Raw genomic sequence first — 27,930 nt, forward strand, 5'->3', positions numbered from 1 at the left:
TCAAGAATTGTGTTTTTTATCATACTATGAGTGCAAAACAATCTATTAGAAGTGTTTAAAAACAGATTATTAACAGGAAAATGTGATCAAAAGATCTATTTCCTCTTGTATTAACAACTGAAATATGACTGAAGAAGGGATCATCTCTGCAGTCCCCTGAACCAAACTCAGAACTTCTTTAACAGCATGCTCAAAGTTTTCTATACTTCAAGCTTTTCTAGAAAATTCACTTTCTTAATTTCTGCTGTTTCTGTAGCCCCAGACCCTGTATAGTTTATACCAGCTGCATTCTACAGAAGGGATACCCAACTGAGGACACAAATTGCCTGCTGAATGGCCTTCTCTGACTCCATGCTGTTACTTTTGACCTCAGATAGCACAGAAAATGCTCTCCAGTTGACTTGCTTCCAAATGCCAAAAAACCCCAACCCCCAAACTTTTAAACATAAAACAGAAGGAAAGCTTAATTATTTGAGTTAAAATAGCACTGCAAAACAGTTATTCACAAATATAGCAATAAAAGTGTTATAAAAGATGTGCCTCCTGATACATAAAGATATCCTGAAGAATGATTTTGTATTGTTTATATACATTCAAAATTACTTTTCATCTTTTTTACTGAAAACTGCGTTTTCATAGACAAACAGAATGTTTTCCTATAACTGGATATCTGCCTGGCAGACATAAATGTTTCTGTCAAATTCACCATTCTGCCATGGATATCAGAAGACATCTTGGAGTGACATGGACAGGGTTTTGCTTCCTTTATTAATGTTTCCATTCTTTGGTTCTCACATGACCTGTGTCATTTCTGTATTTAAATTCAGAAGCTCTTGCCAGAATACTCTTTCAACTTTGTTTGTAGTCGCAATGCAAGAGGTCTGCAACTCTTGCTTTAATTTGGGACAGGATTTATTTCTTCTTGTAACTGAAGACTAATGACAGACATCACCTTCCTCATTTCTCCTGAAGTAATGCCTCAATTCTCTGTCTGGGTTAGCTGGCTAAATTATTTCCTTTCTAAATAGTCAGGTTCTGCTGTGTATAGAGAACTGTGACTTTCAGTGCTTAATATAAGCAAGCACTGAGAGGAGGGATGTACTGAGAAGACTATTTTCTGCGAGATACATATAATACCCTTTATGCTCCATGTGTTCCTGCTGCAGCCTCAGTTGTAGCTGCAGGTCCAGAGTTTGATAAGGATTTAAAAAATGTTGGGCACCACTTGGGGTCGATTAGACTAGCAATGTCCAGGGGTTTAGAATTTGCATCCTGTAGAAAAGGGAGTTTTTCCTCAAAAGCCTGTAAAATGTACAGGGTCACATAGACCAGAAACCTGATCTTTCCCTTATGTCAAAATGGCTCCTAGCTAAATTTCTGGGACCCTCTATGCTAAAATAAGAGAGGTGTGTCAAAGTAAAGCTAATAGTGGCAAAATTCCTTAGCCCAACAAATCAATTGAAATGTCAAGTGCAAATTAAGGATCAGAAAGGAGAGAAAGAAAATAAGAGGTAAAAATAGTCTAACAGAGGCTCCTGACTTAATCATATCAACAGCTGAAGTTAAAAGGTTAACAGAGGTTGATCTGACTGTTAATGTTTTCTCATCATTTTGTTTATGAGAAAGAAGAAGGGAAGAAGCCTTCCATCCCTGGTATCAGGTTAAGTTCCTCTGCTTGAGTGGAACAACTCAGTACTCCAAATATAAAAGCTCCAAAGAAGCTCACACAAGGATGTTTGTCTCGAACTGTAATTGGAGTAGATCCATTTGTTTGTGTAATTGCCACCATGGTGGAAATCTGTGCTTCTCTATTTGTGCAACTGCAAATATTTTCTAGGAATGAACCATCTGAATTTTAATATCCCATAGATTCAGTGCAATACAGCATATTACAATATCTTGACCTTTTCAGTGTTCCATAAATTGATTGTCTGGTTGTTCCTGTCCCCCCTCGTTTACAGGCCTGGAAACCTTAGAAGAAGAGGTAACATGGCTATCTCTGAGTCATATCTTTTATATTTATCAGCATTTCCAGAATCACACTTCTAGTGTCTTGAAGGCTTGACAGAAGTTACATACTGTGTGCCTGAGGTGCAGTAGCATATAAAATCATGCCAGAAAAGGCAGGGATGAGTGCCACAGGCGGGCTCACAAGGTTCACCACAGGTGGTCCTGTTGAAGGTCACATTGGTTGACCAGCATTGTTATAAAATTGTGATCTCTCCAGTGAGTTATTCTGACAGCCAGATAAACCTCCAGCTAAATAAATATCATGGGCAACCTTCAACCAACCAAATGTAACTGTTTAATTAATGTGCTTTTCCTAAGTAAATTAAAAAGCAGAGGGAAAAGGCTTCTGGTCTTTAAAGGATGCATAAAGCAGAAAATGAAAGATCTGAATATGAAAGGGAGAGAATCCTCTTAAAGCTGAGGATACAGTGGTAAGAAAAATTATTATTCATTTGCAGACATCACCTCAAACTGATGGACTAGTGAAAAGAAGATACAAATTTTAATAACTGCAAATGTTGGAGTAAGATGCAGAGAAAGAGCAATTGCCACTTTTTCATTGCTTGTCTTCCATCAAAGAAGGGAGAGGGGAAATTCACATTTGGTAGTGTTTATTACAATTATTTTGCCCTCAAAAAAAAAAGAAAAAAAAAAAAAGCCGCCAACCCCAAAATTATAGAACAAAACAGAAATGCTCTGAGGTGGCTCAAATTCTTCCTCTGAGACTAAACGCAGATATTTTTTCTCAAGATGCTTTTTCACTTCCAGATGTGCCTTCAGGTCCAACATGTGCCTTGAGGTAAATTCCTCTGCCTAGTGAGTGTGCAGCTGAAGAGGCTATTACTGTTTTGGTAGCTTCCTACAAGCATAGCTCAAGCCATCTCATCTGCCCCTTCCAGCAGCAGCAGAAAGAGGTGTTGAGGTGTTTTGTCTCAAGCGCTGAACAGAACAGGATGCAGATGACATGCATCACCTTTTGAAGTCTCACATCCAGTCTGGGGTAGGGGGAGTGCTGTGTGGCTGTGAGACAAACTACATAAGAGAGCCTGAAACGCAAAAAAATACTTCAGTTCCTTTCTTCTCTGCATCGGGGCCATGATGAGTTCCATGACCGGGCTGGGATGGCGGGCGGGGCTGGCCTGTGATGCGCTCTGGGCTCTGTGACAGCACAGGGGCCGTGTCACAATGGGGGCAACTATAAAAGGCCCCAGGCCGGTGCCGCTGCCCCAGTAGAGCCTCGGCAAGCGGTGAGTACACAGCAGAGGGGAGAGGGGCTGGAGGAGGGCTGGGACAGGAGCGCCGGTCCCCGGGGCTGCCCCGTCTCCAGGGCCCAGCGCCGGGCGCAGCGCCTTGCTGGGGGCGCGGGGCGCGCGGGGCAGCGGTGCAGCCTTGCCAGCTGCCGGGGGCTCTTTCCTTCCTGCCACCACATCCCTGCCGCTCCTGCCCCTCACTGTCTCCATTCCGGCCCCACTGAGCCCCTCCTGTGTGTCCTCCTGCAGACCATGGCTTTACTGTCACTGCTGTTTGTGCTTGTGCAAAGCCTGATCCAGTACCCCCAGCCAGCTGGGGATGGGCTGGATGAGGCCACGCACCAGAGAATGCGGGAGCGTCAGGAGCTGCTGGACCGTGAGATGGCCCGGCTGATGCAGGAGCTGGAGCAGGGGCCCCTGCAGCAGCAGGATGAGGGCTGGGGAGCCATGCTCTTTGGTGCCCTGCAGCAGTGGCCATTCTGGGTTCTTGCTGGCATCCTGCTCCTCTTGGGCCTGTGGCTGGGCTGCAGGAGAAGGAGCTGTGAGGCCAGCAGCAGCAGCAAGGACCAGAGCTCCCGCAAGACCTTGGGAGATGAGAGAATAACTGAACAGGAAGAAGACACCGCTGATCCAGAGGAAGGTGAAGAAGACAGAGATATGACTCTGGAGGCAGAAAACAGCGGCACTGAAGATGACAGAGAAGGCGGTCCTGTGGCTGCAGATGATGGCAACAAGGATGATGCCACTGAAGACAATTATGATGTGAAGATGAAGGAGGACAGCGATGTCAACAGTGGCAATTATGATGTGAAGGAAGACAGCGATGTCGACAATGGCTATCACTTAAAGAAACAAGGACAGAGTGATGGGGATATGCCAGGAGACACTACCACTGAAGGAAATGAAGAAGAACCTGGCAATGTTGCTGGAAATAAAGAAGATCTAGAGAAGCAAATAAAGAAAAAACTAAGGATGTACAGGTGGACCAAGACAAGGACACTGGAAAGGAAGAAGGAGAAGGAAATGAAGAAAAAAACAATAGTGTTACTATAAAGGCAGGCAAAAACACTGATGTAAATGAAGGTGAAGACAATGTAGATGGAACAGAAGAATACATGGATGTGAAGGTGCAGGAAAGCAGACGTGACAAGGACCAAAGAAGTAAAGACTGGACTGGGCAGGAAGATAGCAATCAATGTGGGAATGAAATTGCTCATAGTGGTTTTCCTGCACCTGAGGAAGTAAATAAGGATGTGATAGCAGAAGATGGCAATGATAGAAACAAGGATGAATAACAGGCTGATGTGAATGTGGAGGGAAACAAGAATAATGATAGACAAGAAGAGGAACAAGGTAATGTGGCTGCCAGTGAAAAAGGTGGCAGTGATGGTGGCAGGGAAGAAAATGCCAGTGGTGGAATTGAAAACAGAGAAGACACCCAAGATGCTGGGAATGAGAAGGACATCCTTTTAATGGATGGTATAGAGTGGCCTGTGGAGGACCTGGAGAGAGGCTGCTCAGTGACAGCTGAGCTGATGGAGAGCTTCACGCGTGTCTTTGTGTACAGCGTGAGCAATAGCTTTGATCCGGTGCCTCGAGTAGCCATCGGGGTGGGCAGTGCCTTTGAGGGCTGGAGCCCCCATGAGTGGGATGGGGTGTACCGTGTGCTGGTCCCACTAAATTCCACCAGGGCACACCTTCCACCTAGAGCCAAGCAGTGCAGGGCAGACGGCAGCAAGGACCTTCAGCGTCCGTGTGGAGCTGGTGTGCACGTGTGAGAGCAAGCAGCTGGGCGAGAAGCTGTTGTGCCTCCTGCACCACTCGCAGGAAGAGCTGCGGCGGAAGCAGCAGCGCAGCCTCCTGGAGACACTCTGCACCGGCTCCTACCTGGATGTGGAGAAAACCTCCCGCTGGTTCTTCCAGAAGGTGAGATGCTCGTGGCTGCATGTGCCTCAGTCATACTCATGGCACTTGGTGTTTCAGCTCTGCAGCCGGTCCTGCCAATTCCAGCTGAGCAGAGGCAAGAGGACCCTGTCGGTGGAGATGCTTTTTTGGGTGTGCCAAGGGGACTATGACATCTTTGTGGTCAACCAGCCCTTAGAGGCCCAGAAAGGCAACTCCGGTAACCTTGTGAGCAGTCAGCCCGCCAAGGCCAACATCCTCACAAGAACAGCATGGCCTGAGACATTTGCTGTGGCGGAGGCAAAATTCTTCCAGCACATTGCCAGGCAGATACCATGTAAGAGGTTGCACCTGAAATACCTGCAGCTCTTCACCTGCATGCTGAGCGGCACAGGTTTTTCCAACTCTAACTGGAAGACTCTGGTCATGCATGTGTTAAACATCTTACCGCCCGTCTACTGGCGCAGGAAGGAATTTCCACTGCGGCTGTGGGACATCATGGCATACATGCAGCTCTGCCTGAAATGGAAACGCCTGGACCATTTTGTTCTAGGCAACGAGAAGCTTCCTGCAGAGATCAGCTTGCCGCCAGCAATGCAAAAGGTTGAGCCACTCAACCTCTTTGAGTACCTGGCCCGAGATCCAGATGCCCACAGAAAGGCAATGGAGGCTTATGCTCAGCTGCACTTTCACCTCTGGATGATGCTCTCCAACACTGAGAAGAATTCCCTGCACAAAGCTCTGATGGAGAAGTTCGCAGATGATTGCTGTGACGTCGACTCTTTGTGATTGTTGTATTTGTCCGTGGCAATCCTGAAGCTGCTTTCCTGCTCCTGTGAAAGGAAGATGGTGCAGCACATGGTTTCGTTGTGCAGACACTTCCATGAGTGGCCTTGCCCTTCACCTTCCATTTGCAACAGTGCTGTTGCCTAAGTCAAGGAGGCAGAAACGGGCTCCACCTGCACATCCTTGCAGAAGAACAACAGTGAAGCTGATGGAGGTTGCTTGGAATACCTCGAAGACAGCAACCTAGCCTATTAGGGACTTAATGTAGTTATTTAGTGAGTTGTAGTTTTAATTAGACTTGTTTCTTAGCATTCATTCCAGAGGCCCTTTAGTGTTGGCAGTATATAACTATTTTGCAAAGCTACCCTTAGTGTAGAGAAATAGAGTTTAGACTAGATTAGTTTAAACCCTTAGTTTAGAGAATTACCCTTAGTTTAGAGAATTCCCCCAGTTGCTTGTCTGCTTTTAAACAATACTTGAATATCTATGTTTGAGAAACTAATAAAAGAAGTTAAGTTTTTCAAATTGCCTGAAATGCGTCATTCTTTGTACGTAACCCTCTATATCTTTGAGAATGTCCTTCCTATACCTCTATCTGAAATAGACTCTTTGCAAACAGAGATGTTGGATATATTAAGTATGCTGTCTCTTGAGCATTTCCATAGAAATGCTTGAAGTTTGAAGTGAAAATGCCCTGAAATGCCTGAAATTTTGCAGCAGAGTACTCTTGAATTTTTTTAGCAATCTTTGGAAAGATTGCTGAAGTTTTCTTTACACAGTCACTTTTACAACTCCTAGGGAACAATTTAGTCCTAAAAGATTGAGCTACCCTTCAGTAATAGCTGCCCTTCAGCAATATCTACATATATATGTGTGAAGAAATAATAAAAGAAGAAAAATTTCTCAAATTGCCTGAAATCTGTCCTTCTTTTTATTTGACCCACCATTTATAGCAGAAAACAAAACAGGTCCTGATAGAGGCAGCTAATTAAAGGAAGAAGAAGAAGCTTCAACTTCTGAGTAAAAAAACTACAAATGAACACAGTGATAGTTACAGCATGGTCACACTGTCTAGGTGTGCTCTAACCCTTGAGCTGTAGTGCAGCAAATTTGAGTAAAGTAGCAGTGTCTTCCGAAAAACAATCTATTTTCCCTCCATATCCAAACTAAAGCTGTCAATGTACCTGCCATTAAAGCAGTTAGTCACTTACATGGGGCTGCAGGGTAAAACATTGCTTGATCTGCTCAAGTCCCCCAACTTTTTCTGTGGCATTTAAATCCTGAGAAGATATAAATAACCTATCTTTATCAATTTGGCTGATATTTAGCTTTGAGCAGCATACTAATTCATAGTAAGGAGCAAAGTGCAAGAAAAAACAATACAAACAGTAGAAATGAAAATAATATGCAGGAAAAGAAAGGCCAGTCATGAAGCAGGTGAGAGCAGCCACCCCACAGTTTCCTAAAGCCCACAAAGATTTGCTCTAGGTGGCCAATCAAGCTTTTTGGTTCTTTGGCATATCTCAATTCTTCCTTGCTTCAGGTACTCTGTACTTCTCACCTCCTTCCACCAAGGCAGAAATAGGCTGTAATAAGTACTGCAACCCAAATCCTCTCAGTCCCCAAGTATTAGTGAATTACTATCCAAAATAAAATGGCTGCTTTAACCCCCAGCTTGCTCAATGACAGTGCCTTCAGTCTAAGGAGCAAGGTACACCCAGGAGGATTCACAGCAATGACACAAGGTTCAAATGTCGTCATGAGCAGTCAATCTTCGCTTTGTGCTCTGTGAAGCATGGCCAGTGGGCAGCGATTTAGTCTCTTCAGTCACCCCTGGTTAAAAGTGCACTGGTTTCCTCTTCTTTCTTTGCCTTTCAAGGTCTTCCAAGCCAGAAGCAAGGCAGAAGCTCACAGAAATCTTGAGGTAAGAAGCAGTGTCCTTCCAAGGATTCTGACCTTGCTATGGCTCACATACGAAGCAAATCAGCCCTGCAAAATAGGACTTCTCTGCATTTTCCATGTGGATCAGAATATTCGAAAATAACTGGAAAGCTTGCTCTTTCAGAGTCATGCAGGGCTTAGGCAATTTTTTCCATTAATGTATATTGACACTACTTACCATTTCATTATCTGTTCTCCTTGTAAAATAAGTTGTGTAGCTCTGAATTTGATTTCTACTGCTTATGCTTATTATGGCAGCATGGTTATGTCACAGTGTTTCCAAGAGAAGAGATAATTGTAGAGAAAAATTTATGAGAACAATAGAAACTTCTAGGATGGACAAGCTCTCAGGCTCTGTTTCTTCAGTTCTGGAAATATTTATTATGATTACAGTGCATTAAAGACACAGAATTGTATGAGTATAGGGGAAAATACCCATAAGTACTTTTGTCACCATCTTTAAAAAGCCATTTAAAGTCATCACCATTCAACTCAAATTCTTTAAAATACTGGTTTACATATTTTAATTGTTGCTGGCAAGGAAAGTTTAGTGCTCATGATTTTTCTGTAAGGCTGCATCCTGACCACAGCTCATATAATCAATTTTCAGGCTCCTCATAATGTTTTCCTGAAGTATCCAAAGAAAAGAAATGCACCTCATACAGAAATGATGTGAAATACAATCTGACATCAAAATGACCTGAGGTACTGTTGTTCCCTAGAAATGAAATAAAATTTAAAACAACATAAAATACTTAAAGTATAGAAATGTTTCTGTATCTGGCAGGGCAAAGTAGCACAACCATCCCAGGAGGCTTGTTCTCATTTTCATTATCACTACTGTATAGTCCACACTTCAGAAAAAATAGCTCTGTAAATTTTGGTTTTGTAGTTTTTAGCTTTAAACAATTCCAGAAAAATTGGGGGACAAAGTGGGGAGTGTTTATTTTTTATTCAGTCTTTTCAGTGGTTATTTTTTTCAGTCCATTATCCTACTGTGGCTACATTATGTTCTTATGCTCAAATTTCCAGATTTGACTACATGTATTTAAAAACAACAGCAGAGGATTTTTTTATTAAAAGCATTAAAAACAACCACTTGAACCATGAGCCATTTTACCCAGCTCTGATACTGAATTTCTTTCCTTTGTCAGCTCTATACATATGTCAGAGATTGAGGATTTTTCTTTTTATGCACAAACTCTGTACAGTAATTGCATCTTCTATGGAACATCAAATCTTTTGGCAAAAAGACCATTGTACTGAAGGAATACTTGGTTATATAACTGGGAGATATAATCCAGAATAAGTGCTTGGCCCATGCAATAGTGACTGATATCTCAACATGTCAGAGTAAATGATGGAATTTAATTGTTAAACTTTTTCAACATGGAAAAAAATACCACTGACAGTGATTGCTGTTGGTTTGATCTGTATCTTGGCAAACCCCCAGATTTTTAGTCAAGCAAAAACAAGAACAAAAAATTTAGTTTCCCCTGCAAATATTTAAGGATTTTTATTGCTCACAGAATACTGGAAAGTGACAACAAAAAAAAAAGAGAGAAAAAGAAAAAAAGTGAGAGACACCTGCTTCTGTTAGTGACTCCTGCTTGCAAGTTTGTTACTCACACCATTGGAGGCAGGAGAGAATGAGCACCTGTCCCCAGGCTGAGGAACTTGTATGGCACTGCACAGTCCCTATCTCTGCACAGTGAGAAGGATGGCTGGGGCTGAAAAAAGCCCCATTCTATCTTTTTGAGGAAGAAAGGAAGGCAGCTGCAATAGTTTTAGGAGTGGCTGACAGCTGAAAGTATGACTTGTGAAGATGCTCTTTGATGAATGTACAGCATACGTGGAGGAAAAATAAGAGTTTGCCAAGTGCAGACATCTTCTATTCTCTTATAGCTAAAGCTGCTTTGATCTCAACCTGACAAGCGATGTGTATATTATACCACTGAAACCACTTTAGTCTTTTCAACTCAAAAAACAAATAGCCCAGGGACCTAAATGCGGGATGACCACGCTCCAGCACGGTGTGGGTGGAGGGAGGCAGAGATCTCTGAAGGTTGCTCTTGGGGAAAGAGGTTTATTGGGGGTGCAGGAAGGTCCGAGCCTCGTGCTCTCAGGCGTAGCATGTGGCCGGGTTTAAGAGGGCAGGGGAGGGGAGAGACAAAAGGAGGGTTTAGGAGAGGGGAAGCTCCAGGGGGGGAGGGAGAGGTTCTAAGAGGGGAGGAAGTTCTAAGAGAGGGGAGAGGTTCCAAGAGCGGGAAGAGGTTCCAAGTGGCCGCATGGCTTCGCGGAGCCCCCTTTTCAGGGGCTCCTAGGTGGGCTGGGATAAGGCATGGGCCAATGGGGTTACAGACACTGATGTTTTAGGGGCAGGTACAGAGGTGCGGGATGAGCCACACATCTTCTGGGGGGTGAGATGTGAAGAGAGCCTGACAGAGGAATGGTTGTACAACAGGGGACATGATACTGTAAAATTAATCCAAATAGGGAGGGCTACGTGACTGCTGCAAAGTTTGCATGACCCTGAAGAGTAGATGGTGTGCAGAAAGCAGGATATTGAAACTGCTTGGTATGTAGAAATAGATAGAGAACAAAGGGGTACTAAGCTGTTCTAACTGCAAGGCCAGCTGGACAGGCATGTATCGATCACAAAGATACTTTTAAGATAATAGTACAAGTCACGTAGCAACCAATCATGAGCTTGGCTTTTGCAATATGTATGAGCTAATTAACGAACATATATAAACTGTGTAATCTGTTACAATAAACTGAGACTTGATGATCATGATACCATGAGTCTTGTCTCCCGCGGCATTTTCCTCTAACAACTGGCTCCCGAAAGCAGGGACCTGATCCGAGCCTAAGGCGAGAGAGGTGCTGCGTTGGGGTTCGGGTCCTGCGGCTGGAAGGACGGCGAAAATAAAGAGAAGAGGCGAAACGCTCTGCTCCGCGCCCTGAATGACCGTAGAAGCGGGCTCAGCCGATACGTGCTGCCGAAGCCTGAAGGAGCCAGCAACGGTACCGACGTAATCATGGAAAGGCAAGCAGCATATGATTTATTTAGTGCTTCTCTTAGAAAAAGGCAGATTAGGGGGATTGACTTAGATAAGGATCTCCCTTCGCTATTGCATCATGCTGAGTCTTACGGCTTTTTCATTAACCCCCATAGTGTTCATGAACTTTCAGAATGGAGAAGATATAGGGATAAGTTGTGGGAATTAGTGTTAGATGAGGATAAACCGGGCAAGAAAATGAGTAAACTTTGGAGTGTGGTTGATAACGAATTGTTAATGTGTCAGGCAGAAAAGAGGGCGGTGGAAGTGATACGGACAGCTCTGGAGAAAAATAAGGAATGTAAACCCTCGCTTCTCTCCAGTGAGCCAAACCCTCCGGTTCTCACAAATTTTCCCGTTCCCATCTCTGCTTCTGAAATGCCTGTACCTCCCATAGACACTAGTAGCATTGAGGTGCTGGAAATTGAGATCCAAATTGCTTTATGCAACGGGACTGGGATCCCAAATTCACTTTTTGTGAATGGGAATCAGGTAGAACGGAGCGGGCGCGGGGCCAGACAGAGCGGGGCCGGCCAGCACCGAGCCGGAGGCGAGCCCGGGGCGGAGCGGACATCAGCCGAGAGACGGAAGGCTCCTTGTTGCCGAGCAGCAGCGCAAGGGGGGAGAGGGGCGTTCCTGGGGCTCAGCCGCGCTGGAGCCGGAGCAGGCGGGGCGCGGCCGTGGCGGGGGTGTCTCTTCTCCCATCCACAAGGTGACACAACAAGGACGGGAGCGAGGCGGCGCCGCCCCTCATCTCCCCGCAGCGCCCAGCAATGGCGGCGGAGATGGCGGCACAGTCCTGGTTGCCATGGCAGCGACAACGCCGAGAGCAGCAGCGCCGCCGATGGCGGGATCGCAGCACTACAGCAAAAATTTCAACAGCATCTTCCCAATTTCTTACAAGAGTCAGAGACGTAATGAAAAAGTACAGCAGGACCGAGTGTTTTCCAAGATACCAAGAAGGATGAACATTATGTGAATCAATGTTATTTCAAATATGATATAGATAAAAATCACTGTATAAAGATAGAAATTTTAGTAATCATTTAATTACCAAAAATGTCTCTGAAAACCAAGAGTTGAGAAAATGTCACCTGATGGAATTTTTGTATTGAGTTTGTAATCTCTGTCTTTGGGTTTTTATAGATAATAATATAAGTAATAATGATTTTTAAGTTTTATAGATAATACGATAAATAGTGATTGTTAAGTTTTTGTAAGTAATGATAAGTAGTGATTGTTACTAATGTTATATGAGTGCTTTAAAAGGATTGTCTTAAACTATTTTAAACATTTCTTGTTAATAGGTTGATCATAAAATGTGAGTTGTCTGATTTTTGTGATAAGAATTATTATTAAGGTATTAAGGTATTAAGGTATTAAGGTATTAAGGTGTTGTTATAGTATTTACAGTCAGTTTTCATATGTTTTATTGTCTCTTTAGGTGATTGATTACAAGATATTTTTTCAGGATCCTGTGTTTTTGATTTTTTAACTACTCATGTGTTTTCTTTATCCAATCTTTTATGCAGCTGCAATTCATCTTCCTTTAAAAATTCATTGTCCAAATTTTAGTTCAAGATTTCAGACTTCAAATTTTCAGATTTCTGAAGAAAGGGTTTGTTGTATTTAGAGAATTTTTGTCTTGAAAGAGATTTTAGACAGGTTCAATTATTTGATAGTTTGATAAAGTTTTAATAATAAGGTTTTTTACTTGTAACTGTTATTTCTAGGACTTTTGTTTTATAATGTGTTAAAACATATCCTCCAATTAGAGTTTGAGCTCTGGCCAAGCTCTGGCTCTACGTGGATGGTGTAATTGACCCAGGTGTTTTCTGCATCAAAAAGTATTCAAGTCCTTTTGGCTTGACAATTTGACCATGTAGGGCAGCTGAGCCTCAAAGGGAGTTTTGGAGAGACATGATCCAGACATGTTTTATCCAAATCTCTGTTGTTTTAAGGTTTATCAGCTGCTGCAGACTCTGGGATGACAATTTGATAGTGTAGCACTTGGTAACTGTGATTTTATATGTAATATTAATTGTGTATTATCTAATTGATTTTTATTTGTTGTTAGTTTCTTTACTATATGCATTGTTTTGTTCTTGATGTTTTTTCATGTTTATTATAAAGATGTTGATATTTCCATTTCTTCATGCAAATTTTAGGAAACAGAATTGAGAGAGGACCCTCCAGTCCCTGTGGGGAGTGTTGAGTTTGTTTGTGTTTTAGCAGGTGCAGAATCTAGATAGATTTCAGTGAAGAATGTTAAACTTATTGTCTTGGTTCGACAAGACAGGAGTCTGTGAAAGAGGGCAAAGCCTCCTGTGCAATGGAGAACGGCAAACCCCCCTCCCTCTGAATTACGAGGATCTTTAAATTAAAAGGCTCTCAGGCAAAGATATGGGAGTGGGAGTAACAATTCTTTACTAGGAGAAAACTAGACAACAATTTAAAAAAGGCAAATGCAATCGGTACAAACAAAACCAGTGAAAGAAAAAAAAAAGTCCAGAACCTGCGGGGTGCCAGTATCAGTTCTACTGGGACAATTTGCTTCCCTTGCAGTGGCTGGTGAATTGTAGCTGCAGTGGTGATCTCTAGAAGGGTATAGTTTCCCTCTGAAGATCTGGTGGCAGTGGGGCCGGTCTTCCTCTGCGCCGGGGTTGCCTCTGAGCTCCGCCGCCGTCGGCTCAACGCGCCGGCTGCTTCGCTGCGGGTGCCGCCGAAGAGAGAGCGAGAGAGAGCTGCTTCCCCAGGAATCCCGCGAAGAGAGAGAGAGAGAGCTGCTTTCCCCGGGAATCCCGCGCAGAGAGAGAGAGAGAGAGCTGCTTCTCTCGGAGTCCCGCGAAGAAGAGGGAGAGCTGCTTCTCTCGGAGTCCCGCGAAGAAGAGGGAGAGAGCTGCTTCCCCCCTCTGGGTGGGACCCCCTTCATTGAATCAGTCGAAGGTGTATACACAAACCATTGTCTCTGAGAGAGATAACAAAAAACCTGTCCAACCGGTTCGCCTTCGACAGATGGCAAATGGAATACAAGCTTATCTTACAACCCAGGACATTATCCACCCCTTATTCTATTTCCATCTGCACACCATGAAATCTTACACCCAGTTCTCTCTTAAGACCAAGTTTCCCTGTGGTACACAGCGGGTCTCCCCATCTTCCTGCATTACCCACCAAGTGTAACCAGGTCCTTGAGCAAAGACAATCCCACGAATGGGTTGGTCTTTGCCTGAGGTGGGATTAATCCAAACAGTTTTCCCTAAAATACCTTTCATATGTACTACAGGGACCTTATCTCCATCTACTGCGTGTAAGGGTTCTGACTGAGCAGGGCCAGCTCGATTGACAGACCCCCGGGTGTTGACCATCCAGGTTGCTTTTGCCAGGTTAATTTCCCAGTTTCTAAATGTTCCCCCACCAAGTGCCTTCAGGGTAGTCTTAAGGAGTCCGTTGCACCGTTCAACTTTGCCGGCAGCTGGAGCATGATAGGGAATATGATATATCCATTCGATACCATGTTCTCTGGCCCAGGTGTTGATAAGGCTGTTCTTGAAATGGGTGCCGTTGTCAGACTCAATTCTCTCAGGGGTGCCGTGTCTCCACAGGACTTGTTTTTCCAAGCCTAAGATGGTGTTCCGGGCAGTGGCATGAGGTACAGGGAAAGTCTCCAGCCATCCAGTGGTGGCTTCCACCATGGTCAGCACGTAGCGCTTGCCTTGGCGTGTCTGGGGCAGTGTGATATAGTCAATCTGCCAGGCCTCCCCATACTTGTACTTGGACCACCGCCCACCATACCATAGGGGCTTCACTCTCTTGGCCTGTTTGATGGCAGCACACGTCTCACAGTCATGGATAACCTGGGAAACACTGTCCATGGTTAGATCCACCCCTCGGTCTCGTGCCCACTTGTAGGTGGCATCTCTGCCCTGATGACCTGAGGCATCATGAGCCCATCGAGCCAGGAACAACTCCCCCTTATGGTGCCAATCTAAGTCTATCTTTGACACCTCTATTTTTGCTGCCTGATCTACCTGCTCGTTGTTTCGGTGCTCCTCATTAGCCCGACTTTTGGGGACATGGGCATCTACATGACGGACTTTCACCGTCAGCTTTTCCACCTGAGAGGCAATGTCTTTCCATATATCAGCAGCCCAGATTGGCTTTCCTCTACGTTGCCAGTTGGCCTTCCTCCACCTTCCCAGCCAGCCCCACAGAGCATTGGCTACCATCCATGAATCAGTATAAAGGTAGAGCTTTGGCCACTTCTCCCTTTCAGCAATGTCCAGAGCCAGCTGAACGGCCTTGAGTTCGGCGAGTTGGCTCGATCCACCTTCTCCTTCGGTAGCTTGTGCAACTTGGCGTGTGGGGCTCCATACGGCTGCTTTCCACTTCCGGTTCATCCCTACAATGCGACAGGAACCATCAGTGAAAAGAGCGTAGCAGGTCTCTTCTGCTGGTAGTTGGTTGTATGGTGGAGCCTCTTCAGCCCTTGTCACTTGTACCTGCTCCTCATCATCAGTGAGACCAAAGTTTTCACCTTCTGGCCAGTTCGTAATTATCTCCAAAATCCCAGGGCGATTCAGGTTTCCAATACGGGCGCGTTGAGTGATGAGGGCAATCCATTTGCTCCATGTGGCGTCAGTGGCATGGTGGGTAGTAGGAACCTTTCCTTTAAACATCCACCCCAGCACCGGTAGTCGGGGTGCCAGGAGGAGTTGTGTTTCTGTGCCAATTACCTCCGAGGCGGCTTGAACTCCTTCAAAGGCAGCCAAGATTTCCTTCTCTGTGGGAGTGTAGTTGGCTTCAGACCCTCTGTAACTTCGGCTCCAGAATCCCAGTGGTCGGCCTCGAGTCTCCCCAGGCACTTTCTGCCAAAGGCTCCAAGACAACCCATGGTTCCCGGCTGCAGAGTAGAGCACATTCTTGACCTCTGGTCCCGTTCTGACTGGGCCAAGGGCTACAGCATGAGCGATCTCCTGCTTGATCTGGGTGAAGGCTTGTTGCTGCTCAGGGCCCCAGTGGAAATCATTCTTCTTTCGGGTAACCAGATAAAGAGGGCTCACAATCTGGCTATACTCAGGAATGTGCATTCTCCAGAAACCTATGGCACCCAGGAAAGCTTGTGTTTCCTTTTTGCTGGTTGGTGGGGACATAGCTGTGATCTTGTTGATGACCTCAGTGGGAATCTGGCGCCGTCCATCTTGCCATTTCACTCCCAGGAACTGGATCTCTCGGGCAGGTCCCTTGACTTTGCTCTTCTTGATGGCAAAGCCAGCTTCTAGTAGTATCTGGATGATCCTCTCACCTTTCTCAAACACTTCTGCCGCTGTGCTCCCCCACACAATGATGTCATCAATGTATTGCAGGTGTTCTGGAGCCTCACCCTTTTCCAGTGCAGCCTGGATCAGTCCATGGCAGATGGTGGGGCTGTGTTTCCACCCCTGGGGCAGTCGGTTCCAGGTGTACTGCACGCCCCTCCAGGTGAAAGCAAACTGAGGCCTGCATTCTGCTGCCAGAGGAATGGAGAAAAACGCATTAGCAATATCAATGGTGGCATACCACTTTGCTGCCTTGGTCTCCAGCTCGTACTGGAGTTCCAGCATGTCCGGCACAGCAGCGCTCAGCGGTGGAGTCACTTCATTTAAGCCACGATAGTCCACAGTCAATCTCCATTCTTTGTCAGATTTGCGCACAGGCCAGATGGGGCTGTTGAAGGGTGAGTGGGTTTTGCTGACCACCCCTTGGCTCTCCAGCTCCCGAATCATTTTGTGGATGGGGATCACGGCATCTCGATCCGTCCGATACTGCCGGCGGTGCACTGTCGAGGTCGCAATTGGCACGCGTTGTTCTTCCACCCTTAGGAGTCCTACTGCAGAGGGGTTTTCTGACAGTCCAGGCAAGGTGTTCAATTGCTTAATGTCTTCTGCCTCTACAGCGGCTATTCCAAAAGCCCACCTGAGTCCCTTTGGGTCTTTGTAATATCCGTTCCGGAGGAAGTCTATGCCTAGGATACACGGAGCATCTGGGCCAGTCACTATAGGGTGTTTCTTCCACTCCTTCCCAGTCAGGCTCACCTCAGCTTCCACCAGAGTCAATTGTTGTGATCCCCCTGTCACACCAGCAATGGAAACAGGCTCTGCCCCCACATGTCCCGATGGTATCAGAGTACACTGTGCACCAGTATCAACTAAAGCATCATATTTTTGTGGCTCTGATGTGCCAGGCCATCGGATCCACACTGTCCAGAAGATCCGGTTTTCCCGTGCCTCTCCCTGGCTAGAGACAGGGCCCCTCTAACACTGGTTATCATTCCTTCCCTGGGCATACATACTAGAGGTCCCTTCAAGGGGGTCTGACAGATCGTACCCACAAGCTTGGTCACGGGAGGTTGAGGCTACCTTCACTTTGGTGGAACTCCCCCGGTTAGAGTTTCCCTCCTTGAGTTGACGGACCCGTGCTGCCAGGACAGAAGTGGGTTTCCCATCCCACCTCCCCATGTCTTCCCCATGGTCACGCAGGAAGAACCACAGATTAGCCCTTGGGGTGTACCCTCTCTCTCTAGCTGGGGATTGTTGGGTGCTGATTCTGGGGCCTGTGACTGTCACGGGTGCTGTATTAACCTTCCTTATCTCCTCCCTCATCTCCTCTTTAAACTCCTTAATCACAGCTGAGATATGAGCCTGCATTGGGCCATTAATCATACTCTCATAATTCCTAAGTTTGTTGGCAACAGAACCTATTGTCTCCCGGTGGGTGTCAGCATTGATCGTTGCAATGAAGGTGGCGTATTGAGATGGCCCAAGATTTGCCAGACTCCACAGCATTTGTCCCGTACACCTGACCTTGTCAGGATCATTATTGTGTCGTCCATCCCTCCCAAAGAGTACCTCCAATACTGCCACTTCTCTCAGCTGTTGGATCCCTTCCTCGAGGGTCTTCCAGCGCATTCTATGATGGTGCTCTTGCATTCTCTCTCTGTGGATAAACCTCTCCCTGACACTCATTAAGAGCCGCTCCCAGAGAGAAAGGGACCCTGGTTCCCTTACAAAAACCTGATTTATACCTGAGTCCTGGGTCAAGGGTCCCAAGTTCCTTGCCTCACCACCGTCCAGCTGCACGCCTGTACCCATAAGATCCCAAACCCGGAGTAGCCAGGTAGCATAAGCCTCACGCCCTCGTCGCACAATGTCTTTATGCAGATTGCGAAGACTTTCGTACGTCAGGGACTCGGTGATGATAGCAATCTCTGGCTCCCCTGTGGGTTGTGAGGTTCCTCCATTCCTGTCCCTATCTGCAGGGTGCTCTGCTTTCACCTTAGACTTCCTTGTTTCTACCGGGGCCACTGCTGCTGACCGTGACTGCCTTTGTGGTTCAGCTGGAACCTGGACAGTTGTAACATCTGTGGGTTCCACAGCTGTACTATTAGACTGTCCCTCCTCAAGGCAAAGGGCCGGTTTCTCACCAGCTGGGGAAATGCACTCCTTCAGCATCTCTCGTATCTCCTTAACCAGAACCCTCACCCAATCTGGGCGGTTCATTTCTGAGGTGGGCTGTGGGGCAGGGTCAGGCTCTGGAGCAGCAGCATCTCGAGTCTGTGGTGTAGGTGTGAGGGTAGTTATCCAGGTTAATCTTCCCTTATCTCTGAATGCTAAATATAACAGGACTATCAGCAACACCACCCATTGTATGGTATCATTAGCACTTATAAAGGATCTTAACCCTTTGAGAACTGGTGGAGCAGACCCAAAAAGATGGTTAAAAGGTTGAGAGAAAGTTTGCCCAGGTGCTATTTCCTCGCAGTAGGTACCGTTATTAAAGTAACCCCAAAAACATACAGTTAACGTGTGATAGCTATGAATCCATGTACCTGCCTTCCAGAGGAAATTAAAGATCCATGAATTCCTCACCCAATTAACCCAGAAGCCAAACTTGATAACAGACACCGTAGCCTTAGTTATAGGACCCATTTTTAGATAAGGGTCTGCAAATGGGAAAAGTATAGCTACGATCACATGCCACCCAAACCAAGGTAAACTAGACCACATGGTGATGCTGAAGATGTTTTTACACACAACAAAACCAAATTACTTAAGAACTGTTAATCCTTTTTTCCCTCTCAATGCCCTCGGGCCTCACGTTGATGCGCCAAAATTCTGTCTTGGTTCGACAAGACAGGAGTCTGTGAAAGAGGGCAAAGCCTCCTGTGCAATGGAGAACGGCAAACCCCCCTCCCTCTGAATTACGAGGATCTTTAAATTAAAAGGCTCTCAGGCAAAGATATGGGAGTGGGAGTAACAATTCTTTACTAGGAGAAAACTAGACAACAATTTAAAAAAGGCAAATGCAATCGGTACAAACAAAACCAGTGAAAGAAAAAAAAAAAGTCCAGAACCTGCGGGGTGCCAGTATCAGTTCTACTGGGACAATTTGCTTCCCTTGCAGTGGCTGGTGAATTGTAGCTGCAGTGGTGATCTCTAGAAGGGTATAGTTTCCCTCTGAAGATCTGGTGGCAGTGGGGCCGGTCTTCCTCTGCGCCGGGGTTGCCTCTGAGCTCCGCCGCCGTCGGCTCAACGCGCCGGCTGCTTCGCTGCGGGTGCCGCCGAAGAGAGAGCGAGAGAGAGCTGCTTCCCCAGGAATCCCGCGAAGAGAGAGAGAGAGAGCTGCTTTCCCCGGGAATCCCGCGCAGAGAGAGAGAGAGAGAGCTGCTTCTCTCGGAGTCCCGCGAAGAAGAGGGAGAGCTGCTTCTCTCGGAGTCCCGCGAAGAAGAGGGAGAGAGCTGCTTCCCCCCTCTGGGTGGGACCCCCTTCATTGAATCAGTCGAAGGTGTATACACAAACCATTGTCTCTGAGAGAGATAACAAAAAACCTGTCCAACCGGTTCGCCTTCGACAGATGGCAAATGGAATACAAGCTTATCTTACAACCCAGGACACTTATCAATTTCAAGAGAACACTAATCTCTCCACAAGTAAATCAGAGGATGCACAGCAAAAGTGGATTGTGCAAAGATTTGTGTTTCACCCACAGAAGATTGTAGACTTTGGGTTTTTTCATAAGTGTGTTTTTAATTATGTTATAGACTTTTTTACTAAGTTTTAATGAGTTTTAGTAATGCCTGTGATTTTTCTGTTCATTTTACCATTGCTTTTCAATGGCAAAAGAAAAAGAGGGACAATCAATTAGATAATCAAAAGCATAACATTAAGTTTATCATAAATATAGTTTGTATTTAGAATTAAGTTTGTTCCTTTCATGTTAAACAGAACAATCAAAACCATGAGAAATATGAAGTGGGGTGCACTTCTGTAATACTAACCTCATTTTTCACCCCACGAGTTGCTTCAGTGCAAGCTCTCACACAATTAAAAATCCTAGCCTACTGGACAGAAAAATAAATTAATATTTCATCTAAAATGTTAAGTGAGCTTGCCACAAATATAGGTAGTATCTGTCATGCAGTTCTGCAAAACAGAGCAGCTGCCACTAATTTACTTCTTCTAGCCCAAGGTCATAGTTGTGAAGAATTTGAAGGAATGTGCTGTATGAACTTATCTGATCACTCTACATCCATCCATAAGCAAATACGAAAATTGACCGAGCTAACTCAAGAGTTGAAGGTGGAGAACGGATTGGGCTTAGAAGGCTGGCTGAAAGGATTGGGGATCGGACCATGGTTGAGGGACATCATCAAATATGGCATAATAGTTCTAAGCATAATTGTGATACTTTTGCTTGTTTTGCCCTGTGTGTTTACTTGCTTGCAAGGCTTGATGCAGCAGGTTTTGCAGAAAATGCTGAATGCACACCTTCTTGTACAAAAGGAAAATGGGGGAGATGAAGAGAGCCTGACAGAGGAATGGTTGAACGACAAGGGACATGATACTGTAAAATTAATCCAAATAGGGAGGGCTACGTGACTGCTGCAAAGTTCGCATGGCCCTGAAGAGTAGATGGTGTGCAGAAAGCAGGATATTGAAACTGCTTGGTATGTAGAAGTAGATAGAGAAGAACAAAGGGGTACTAAGCTGTTCTAACTGCAAGGCCAGCTGGACAGGCATGTATCGATCATAAAGATACTTTTAAGATAATAGTACAAGTCACATAGCAACCAATCATGAGCTTGGCTTTTGCAATATGTATGAGCTAATTAACGAACATATATAAACTGTGTAATCTGTCACAATAAACTGAGACTTGATGATCATGATATCATGAGTCTTGTCTCCCGCGGCATCCCTCTAACAAATAAGGATTTTGACTGATACAATATTTATATTAACTTCTGAAAGATTGGACAATTCCCTGAAGCTCAAAGCATGAAACCAGTCAGTTGAGAAGGACTTGAATGACCAGAAAGCATCTGGTGAAAGAAATCTGGGAGCAGCAGGAAGTACATAGATATAGCTGGCCTAGTGAAGAGATGTCCTTAGACATGGCAATTTAAACAGGAGAGCTGGAAACACCTGAAGGAAGAGGAGAGGAAGGAATAAACAGAATATTGGAGACACAGGTAGAAGGCAATGTCAGTATTTCTCCTCCTACCATTAGTACACTTGAAGAAAATTCCTGTTCCTGGACAGAATACTTTGGTATTTCTTAAAATACTGAAGAGACGCAGATAATAAAAATTTGCGTCCATAATATGTGAAATGTACAAGTAATAAAATCTGTGCTTCTTTCCAGGCAGACATCAGCTGTGTGCCCATGAACAGGCAGTGCCACTTGTGCCCTGAGGTGCCGAGCTGGGATTGAATCTCTCCGAGAGGAGCTGAGGGAGAGCAGAGCACCTTGCAAGCTGCAGGTCCCTGCCAGCCCCGCAGGGCTCCTGTGCCATCAACATCTGCTCTGCTCCAGTCTGGAACAGGGCCCAGCACGGTGCCAGGATCATCAGAGAGCTGAGGTGTGTGCTGGAATTCCATGCCCTCCCCATGGCGCAGCAGCCCTGCATTTCCCTGCTCCAGCCTTGGTCTCCAGCACAGCCATGGAGGCTCTTTGGGCTCCTGAGTGTTCCTGCAGCCCCCAAGGGCAGCTGAGCTCTGCCTTGGGCACAGGCAGCCCTGGCCAGCGCAGGCCATGCTCAGCAATTCCTTGTCTGTGCCCGGCCTTGCTGCCAGCCCCGGCAGCGGCTGCGTGGCCCCTCGGTGGCCCTGTGCTGGCCCAGCCATGGTGCCACAGCCCCTGTGCAGCCCAGCCCAGGACAGGAGCATTGCGGCTGGGAACGGCCCCTGTGCCGTGGGGCCCTGGGCAGCCTTGGGGCTCTGTGCCCCATGGCCTCCCTGCTGGGCAGCCTCTGCCAGCTCCTGCAGAGCCCGTGGCACCTGTGGGGCTGCACAGACAGCCCTGCCCGGGCTCTGCCGGCCTCTGGGCCAGCAGAGAGGCGGCCAGGGCTGGCCATGGCCGGGAACAGGCCCTGAGCCCCGCAGGAGGATGGAGCTGGGCCACAGCCAAACTCAGCCCAGGGCAGAGCTGGGCTCAGCAGCCAGGGCTGCCCAGGGCTGGCACAGACAGAGGCTGGCGCTGACAAATGTCCTGGGCCCCTCCCTGCTCTGTCCGTGCCCCAAGGGCACAGAGCAGCCTCCTCTCTCGGGCTCTTGCCTGTTTTCAATGCCTGCCCAGGCGCTGGCCCTGCCCCACAAGGCCTGGGCTGAGTCCTGCCCCTGCCCGCTCAGCCAGGCTGAGATGGACACTGATGGTTCCTGTGCCAGGCTCTCCCAGCCCAGCCCAGCTCCCTGCCAGCTCTGCCAGCTGCCCTGAGCTCTGGGCAGCACCAAGGGCCTCTCCCCAGCACAGCCCAGCCGGCTCTGGCCCCACAGCTCTGCTCAACCCAGGCTGCTCTGGGCACTGCCCCACGGCCTCAGCCCCTGCCAAGGGCACAGCAGCAGCTGCAGCTCAGCCAGGACTCAGCCCCACCATGGGGGAAGGGGCTTGGCCAAGGCCAAAGGAGCTCCCTGGCTGCCCTGCTCCCCTCTGCCTGAGGTGCTGAGAGCTCTGCAGCCCCTCCTGCCATCCCATCTGCCCAGGCCAGCACAAGAGCCCCGGCCCTGGGGCCCTCCAGAGCTGCTCCTGTTCCAGGCCCAGGGCCCATCCCAGAGCTGGGGCAGCCACAGAGCTGTGCCCATTTCTGCTCATTGCTGCTCTGATGGGGATGGATCCCCAGCCACTTGGAGGCTGCTGCTGAATTTTACTCCTCCAGAGGCCTCTTTTTCTTGAGCTCTTCAGTACAGGAAATCAGTGGGAAAAGCTCATAAACATATGTTCAAAATGCCCATAGAAGAAAAACCCCTGGGAATAATTGAAGATTTCAATTCTTCTGTGGTTAATTAGGCAGATTTCACAAGTGTATTCTAAGTGAATATACTGTAATGAAAACAATGCAGATGTAATTGTTTTGTCCTGTTTTCTTTTCCTGTTTATAGATTGATATTGGCAATGTCCAAATGATATTGACTCTCAGCACCTTCTAGTGCAGTTTGAACAGATGTGAAAATCAAGACCCTTCATGCCTGACAGTCAGTTACACTTTGTCCCTTCCCCCACTCCACAATTTCCCTCATCCAAGCCCTGGCACTCCTATGGATCAGGAATGGTGTGGTCAGTAGGAGCAGAGCAGTGATTCTTCCCATGTGCTCAGCACTGGTTGGGCAGTACCTTGAGAGCTGTATCCAGTTCTGGACCCCCAATTTACGAAAGACATGGAGGGTCTGGAGCATGTCCAGAGAAGGGCAACAAGGCTGGTGAGGGGTCTGGAGCACAAATCCTGTGAGAAGTAGCTGAGGGAGCTGGAGTTGTTGATCCTGGAGAAGAGGAGGATAAGGGGAGACCTCATCACCCTCCACAAATCCCTGACAGGAGGGTGCAGCCAGGTGGGGGTTGGGCTCTTTTCCCAGGGAACAGGGACAGGGCAAGAGGACACAGCCTTCAGCTGCACCAGGGGACGTTTAGGTTGGACATCAGGAAATATTCTTCACACAAAGGGGCATTGGGCATTGGAATGGGCTGCCCAGGGAGGTGGGTGAGTCACTGTCCCTGGAAGTGTTTCAGGAAAGACTGGATGTGGCACTCAGGGCCATGGTCTGGGTGACAAGGTGTTGTTGGGTCCCAGGTTGGACTTGATGCTCTCCAAGTCCCTTTTCAGCCTCGTGGATTCTCTGATGATTGTGACACTGCAGGGCCCTGGGGAAGCAAGGGGCCATTGTGACACTGCAGGGCCTGGTGGCACTGAGAGGACCATGGTGACACTGTGTGTGACATGGCACCACAGAGCCACGGGGACACTGTGACACTGTGGGGCTGAATGGAAGCAAGGAGTGCATTGCGACAGTCTGGGTCCTGGTGGGACCACAGAGGCCACGGTGACTCTGCAGGGCCTTCTGGAACCAAGGGGTCACTGTGACACTGAGGGATCAAGGAAAGCATTGCTGCCTTGCCAGACCTCATGGAACCAAGGATCCATTGTGACACTGCAGGGCCTTGGGGACCACGGTGACATTGTGACACTGCAGGGCCCAAGGATCCAAGGGACTTTGTGACACCAAGGGTCCCATGGAACCAAAGGGACATTGTGACACTGGGAGGCCTCATGGAATCATGGACACCATTGGGACACTCTGGGCCTCATGGAATCAAGGTGACACCAAGTTGGCTGCGAGTATTGATCTGCTGGAGGGTAGGAGGGCTTTACACAGGGCCCTGGACAGGCTGGATCCAGGGCCCAAATCCAACAAGGTGAGGTTTAACAAGTCCAAGTGCCAAGTCCTGCACTTTGGCCACAAAAACCCCTGCAGTGCTACAGGCTGGGGACAGAGGGGCTGGACAGCAGCCAGGCAGAAAGGTACCTGCAGGGACTGATGGACAGCAGGCTGGACATGAGCCAGCAGAGTGCCCAGGTGGCCAAGAAGGCCAATGGCTCCTGGCCTGGATCAGGAATGGTGTGGCCAGCAGGAGCAGAGCTGCTGTGCCAGCCCTGATCTGCCCCAGCTCTGCACACAGACATTGCTGCTGCAGCTCCAGAGAAGACAATGAACGGGCATCTCTGCAGAAAACTTTGCTGGGACATCCTTTAATTCCTTCAAAGTCACAGGCCCTCATTGACACAGTCTGTGGCCACAGGGAAGGTGGAAAGAAACAAAATGAGAAATGGCACAAGGAATGACATTTCTTTGTGGACAGCATTAAAATGTAAAACAATGAAAAAGAACGTCCAAGAGGAAAACAGCAAGAAGTATCAAAGATAATTTTTATTACAAGTGATACTCAGAAATTGGCCAGCAGTTTAATGTTCCTGAAAGCATACAGGCATCAGTCTCCACACTGCAGCCTTGAGCTCCTGGTTCCTCAGGATGTAGATGAGGGGGTTCAGGGCTGGAGGCACCACCGAGTACAGAACTGACACTGACAGATCCAGGGATGGGGAGGACATCGAGGGGGGCTTCAGGTGAGCAAACATGACAGTGCTGGTGAACAGAGAGACCACAGCCAGGTGAGGGAGGCAGGTGGAAAAAGCTTTGTGCCGTCCCTGCTCAGAAGGGATCCTCATCACAACCCTGAAGATCTGCACATAGGAGAAAACAATGAATGCAAAAGAACCAAATCCAAGAGACACAGTAACAGTAATTATCCCAAGTTCTCTGAGATAGGATTTGGAGCAGGAGAGTTTGAGGATCTGGGGGATATCACAGAAGAACTGGCCCAGGGCATTGCCATGGCACAGGGACAGGGAAAATGTATTGGCTGTGTGCAGCAGAGCATTGAGAAAGGCACTGGCCCAGGCAGCTGCTGCCATGTGGACACAAGCTCTGCTGCCCAGGAGGGTCCCGTAGTGCAGGGGTTTGCAGATGGACACGTAGCGGTCGTAGCACATGATGGTCAGGAGGAAATACTCTGACCCAGTGAAGAAGATGAAGAAAAAGAGCTGAGCAGCACATCCTGAGTAGGAGATGTTCCTGGTGTCCCAGAGGGAATTGTGCATGGCTTTGGGGACAGTGGTGCAGATGGAGCCCAGGTCGCTGAGGGCCAGGTTGAGCAGGAAGAAGAACATGGGCGTGTGCAGGTGGTGGCCGCAGGCTACGGCGCTGATGATGAGGCCGTTGCCCAGGAGGGCAGCCAGGGAGATGCCCAGGAAGAGGCAGAAGTGCAGGAGCTGCAGCTGCCGCGTGTCTGCCAGTGCCAGCAGGAGGAAGTGGCTGATGGAGCTGCTGTTGGACATTTGCTGTGGCTGCACATGGGCACCTGTTCATGGAGAAAGGACAGGGACAAGTCAGGAGAGGCTGCTTGGAGCCAAACCTGGGCCATTCCCTGCAGCCTGTCCTGCTGGGACTCACCCACCCTTGTTCCTGCTCTGGGAAAACCTTCACCCAGGTCCCTGCCTGAGCTCCAGTTGTGCTGGCTGAGTGTGCCAGGAGCAGCAAGGGCTGTATGTGGGGGCTCTCAAGGAGCCATCCCTGCCCTGCTGCCCTGGGTTTGTGGCCCTGTGGCAGAGGGACAAGGCTGGATATTCAGGATTTGTCACGGGAATCACTCCTAATGCAGAAAACCTTGGTACCATCTGCACTCCCAGATCAAAAGGATTGGAGGAGTTGGTTGTATGAATTGTTTTCCTACCCACTCACCATTGCATGCTCTCTGAGGTCAGAAATCCCCAGCATTCCTGCTGCACTCAGAGTTTGCCACTGAGAGATGTGAGAGGCAAAGGATTCCCTGTGGCTGAGGGAAGGTGAGGGGCTGGATGGGCTTGTTCCCCCAGCACTGCTCTGTTCAGCCCCCTCTGCTTCCCTGAGCATCTCCCTGGGCCTGGACATCCCCTCCTGAGAGGTGCCTTGTCCCTGCCAGCGCTCACAGAGCCCATCCCACCCTGTGTGCCCTTGGCCCGGCCCTACAGAAACCTGCCTGTGTGCAGGGCCCTGGCTGGGGCAGGCTCTGTGTGCAGCTGGGCAAGGGCAGCTCAGGAGAGCCCTGCTGGGCCCTGCAGAGGTGATGCTGCTGCTACCCAGGGCTGAGGAGTGGCTGAAGGCCCTTTGGGAGGCTCCCAGCAGAGAGACTGACCACCCAAAGTCACAGTTCTGGAGTCTCTGTAAATGTTCAAACATTCCTTTGATGATCCTGTCTGTCCCTTTCAACTCAGAATGTGCTCTGATTCTGGGATTACAATTTCTGTTCTGCTTCTCTCAACCCCCCGCTACCTATAATCAAAAGACAAAAAAAGTGCCCTTGCAACAGTGTTAGAACAGTAAAGTAAAAAACAGACCTTTATTGGAAGTTTCCAGGTGTCCCAGTGAGGATGAGGAACACCCAGCCCCTGATTTCAAAAGTTCATTAGGGTTAATTAATTAGGATATTTAACAGGAACGTCCAGTAGGAGATTCAGTTGCCTCAATTCCACACCCCTGTATCAACACATTCCAGTAAGTCCGAGGACTTCTTTGCCCCAGTTTTAGTTATGACTCTTCATATTGTGGTCAAATACCAAAATATTCTTCTTGTAGACACTCTTCCTCATAATAAGACTATACAGTATTTCAGGAATGTATTTAGACAGTCAATTTATTGTACTAAAATCTAAGAGAAAGGTAGGAAACATACTAGTGTCAGCAAAGATTACAGTTACATGAGTACATAATAGTAGTTTGATAAAGCTAATTAAGAGTTTAATAGAGCTAAGTAAGGATTATAATTTTATAATTATAAAATAGTAACTTACAGAGCTACAGTATATGAAAAATGTATAAAAAGCAAAAATCTTTATGTAACCACCCCAACATTCCCATCCTGCACCAAGCAGGAAATAGAAAATACTCTCAGGAAAGCTCCTGACCTTTACAGCAATCCCAGGCTTACCTTCTTTGGGAAGTGTCCTCCGGAGCTGTGCCCAGGCTGGTCTGGAGCTGGGAGCAGCCCTGCCCCAGCCAGCCCCTCTCAGCAGCAGCACCTGCCCTGCTCAGGGTGGCTCCTTCCCCCAACAGCTCCTGGCCAGCGCTGGGAGC

General features: G+C 47.5%; 3 protein-coding genes and 1 pseudogene across 4 annotated transcripts in view; 2 read left to right on the plus strand and 2 right to left on the minus strand.

The window, feature by feature from the left end:
- Positions 1-27,930, minus strand: part of LOC146764162 (uncharacterized) — a 233,780-nt pseudogene that overhangs the window by 7,719 nt on the left and 198,131 nt on the right. The gene's annotated exons all lie outside the window — the stretch shown is intronic.
- On the plus strand, positions 1,199-4,898 carry LOC146764163 (uncharacterized). The gene has a single exon (XM_085565628.1). The coding sequence runs from the start codon at positions 3,513-3,515 to the stop codon at positions 4,311-4,313; it is 801 nt and encodes a 266-aa protein (XP_085421754.1). The 5' UTR covers positions 1,199-3,512; the 3' UTR covers positions 4,314-4,898.
- On the plus strand, positions 4,902-5,951 carry LOC146764164 (inositol 1,4,5-trisphosphate receptor-interacting protein-like 1). The gene is made up of 3 exons (XM_085565468.1): positions 4,902-4,905; positions 4,951-5,186; positions 5,271-5,951. Exons 1-3 carry the CDS (start codon positions 4,902-4,904, stop codon positions 5,949-5,951), a joined length of 921 nt encoding a protein of 306 aa, XP_085421594.1.
- Positions 24,836-26,190, minus strand: LOC146764165 (olfactory receptor 14A16-like). The gene has a single exon (XM_085565584.1). The coding sequence runs from the start codon at positions 26,154-26,156 to the stop codon at positions 25,224-25,226; it is 933 nt and encodes a 310-aa protein (XP_085421710.1). The 5' UTR covers positions 26,157-26,190; the 3' UTR covers positions 24,836-25,223.

The sequence above is a fragment of the Lonchura striata genome, chromosome 36 (assembly GCF_050655825.1).
Source record: "Lonchura striata isolate lonStrDom1 chromosome 36, ASM5065582v1, whole genome shotgun sequence".
NCBI lineage: Eukaryota > Metazoa > Chordata > Aves > Passeriformes > Estrildidae > Lonchura > Lonchura striata.

Bases quoted from the DNA above. Each gene is read 5' to 3' on its own strand.
- LOC146764165 (XM_085565584.1), bottom strand. From the start codon at position 26,156: ATGTCCAACAGCAGCTCCATCAGCCACTTCCTCCTGCTGGCACTGGCA.
- LOC146764164 (XM_085565468.1), top strand. The intron at 5,187-5,270 runs GTGAGATGCTCG...TGCCAATTCCAG, and splicing joins CCCGCTGGTTCTTCCAGAAG to CTGAGCAGAGGCAAGAGGAC.
- LOC146764163 (XM_085565628.1), top strand. From the start codon at position 3,513: ATGGCTTTACTGTCACTGCTGTTTGTGCTTGTGCAAAGCCTGATCCAG.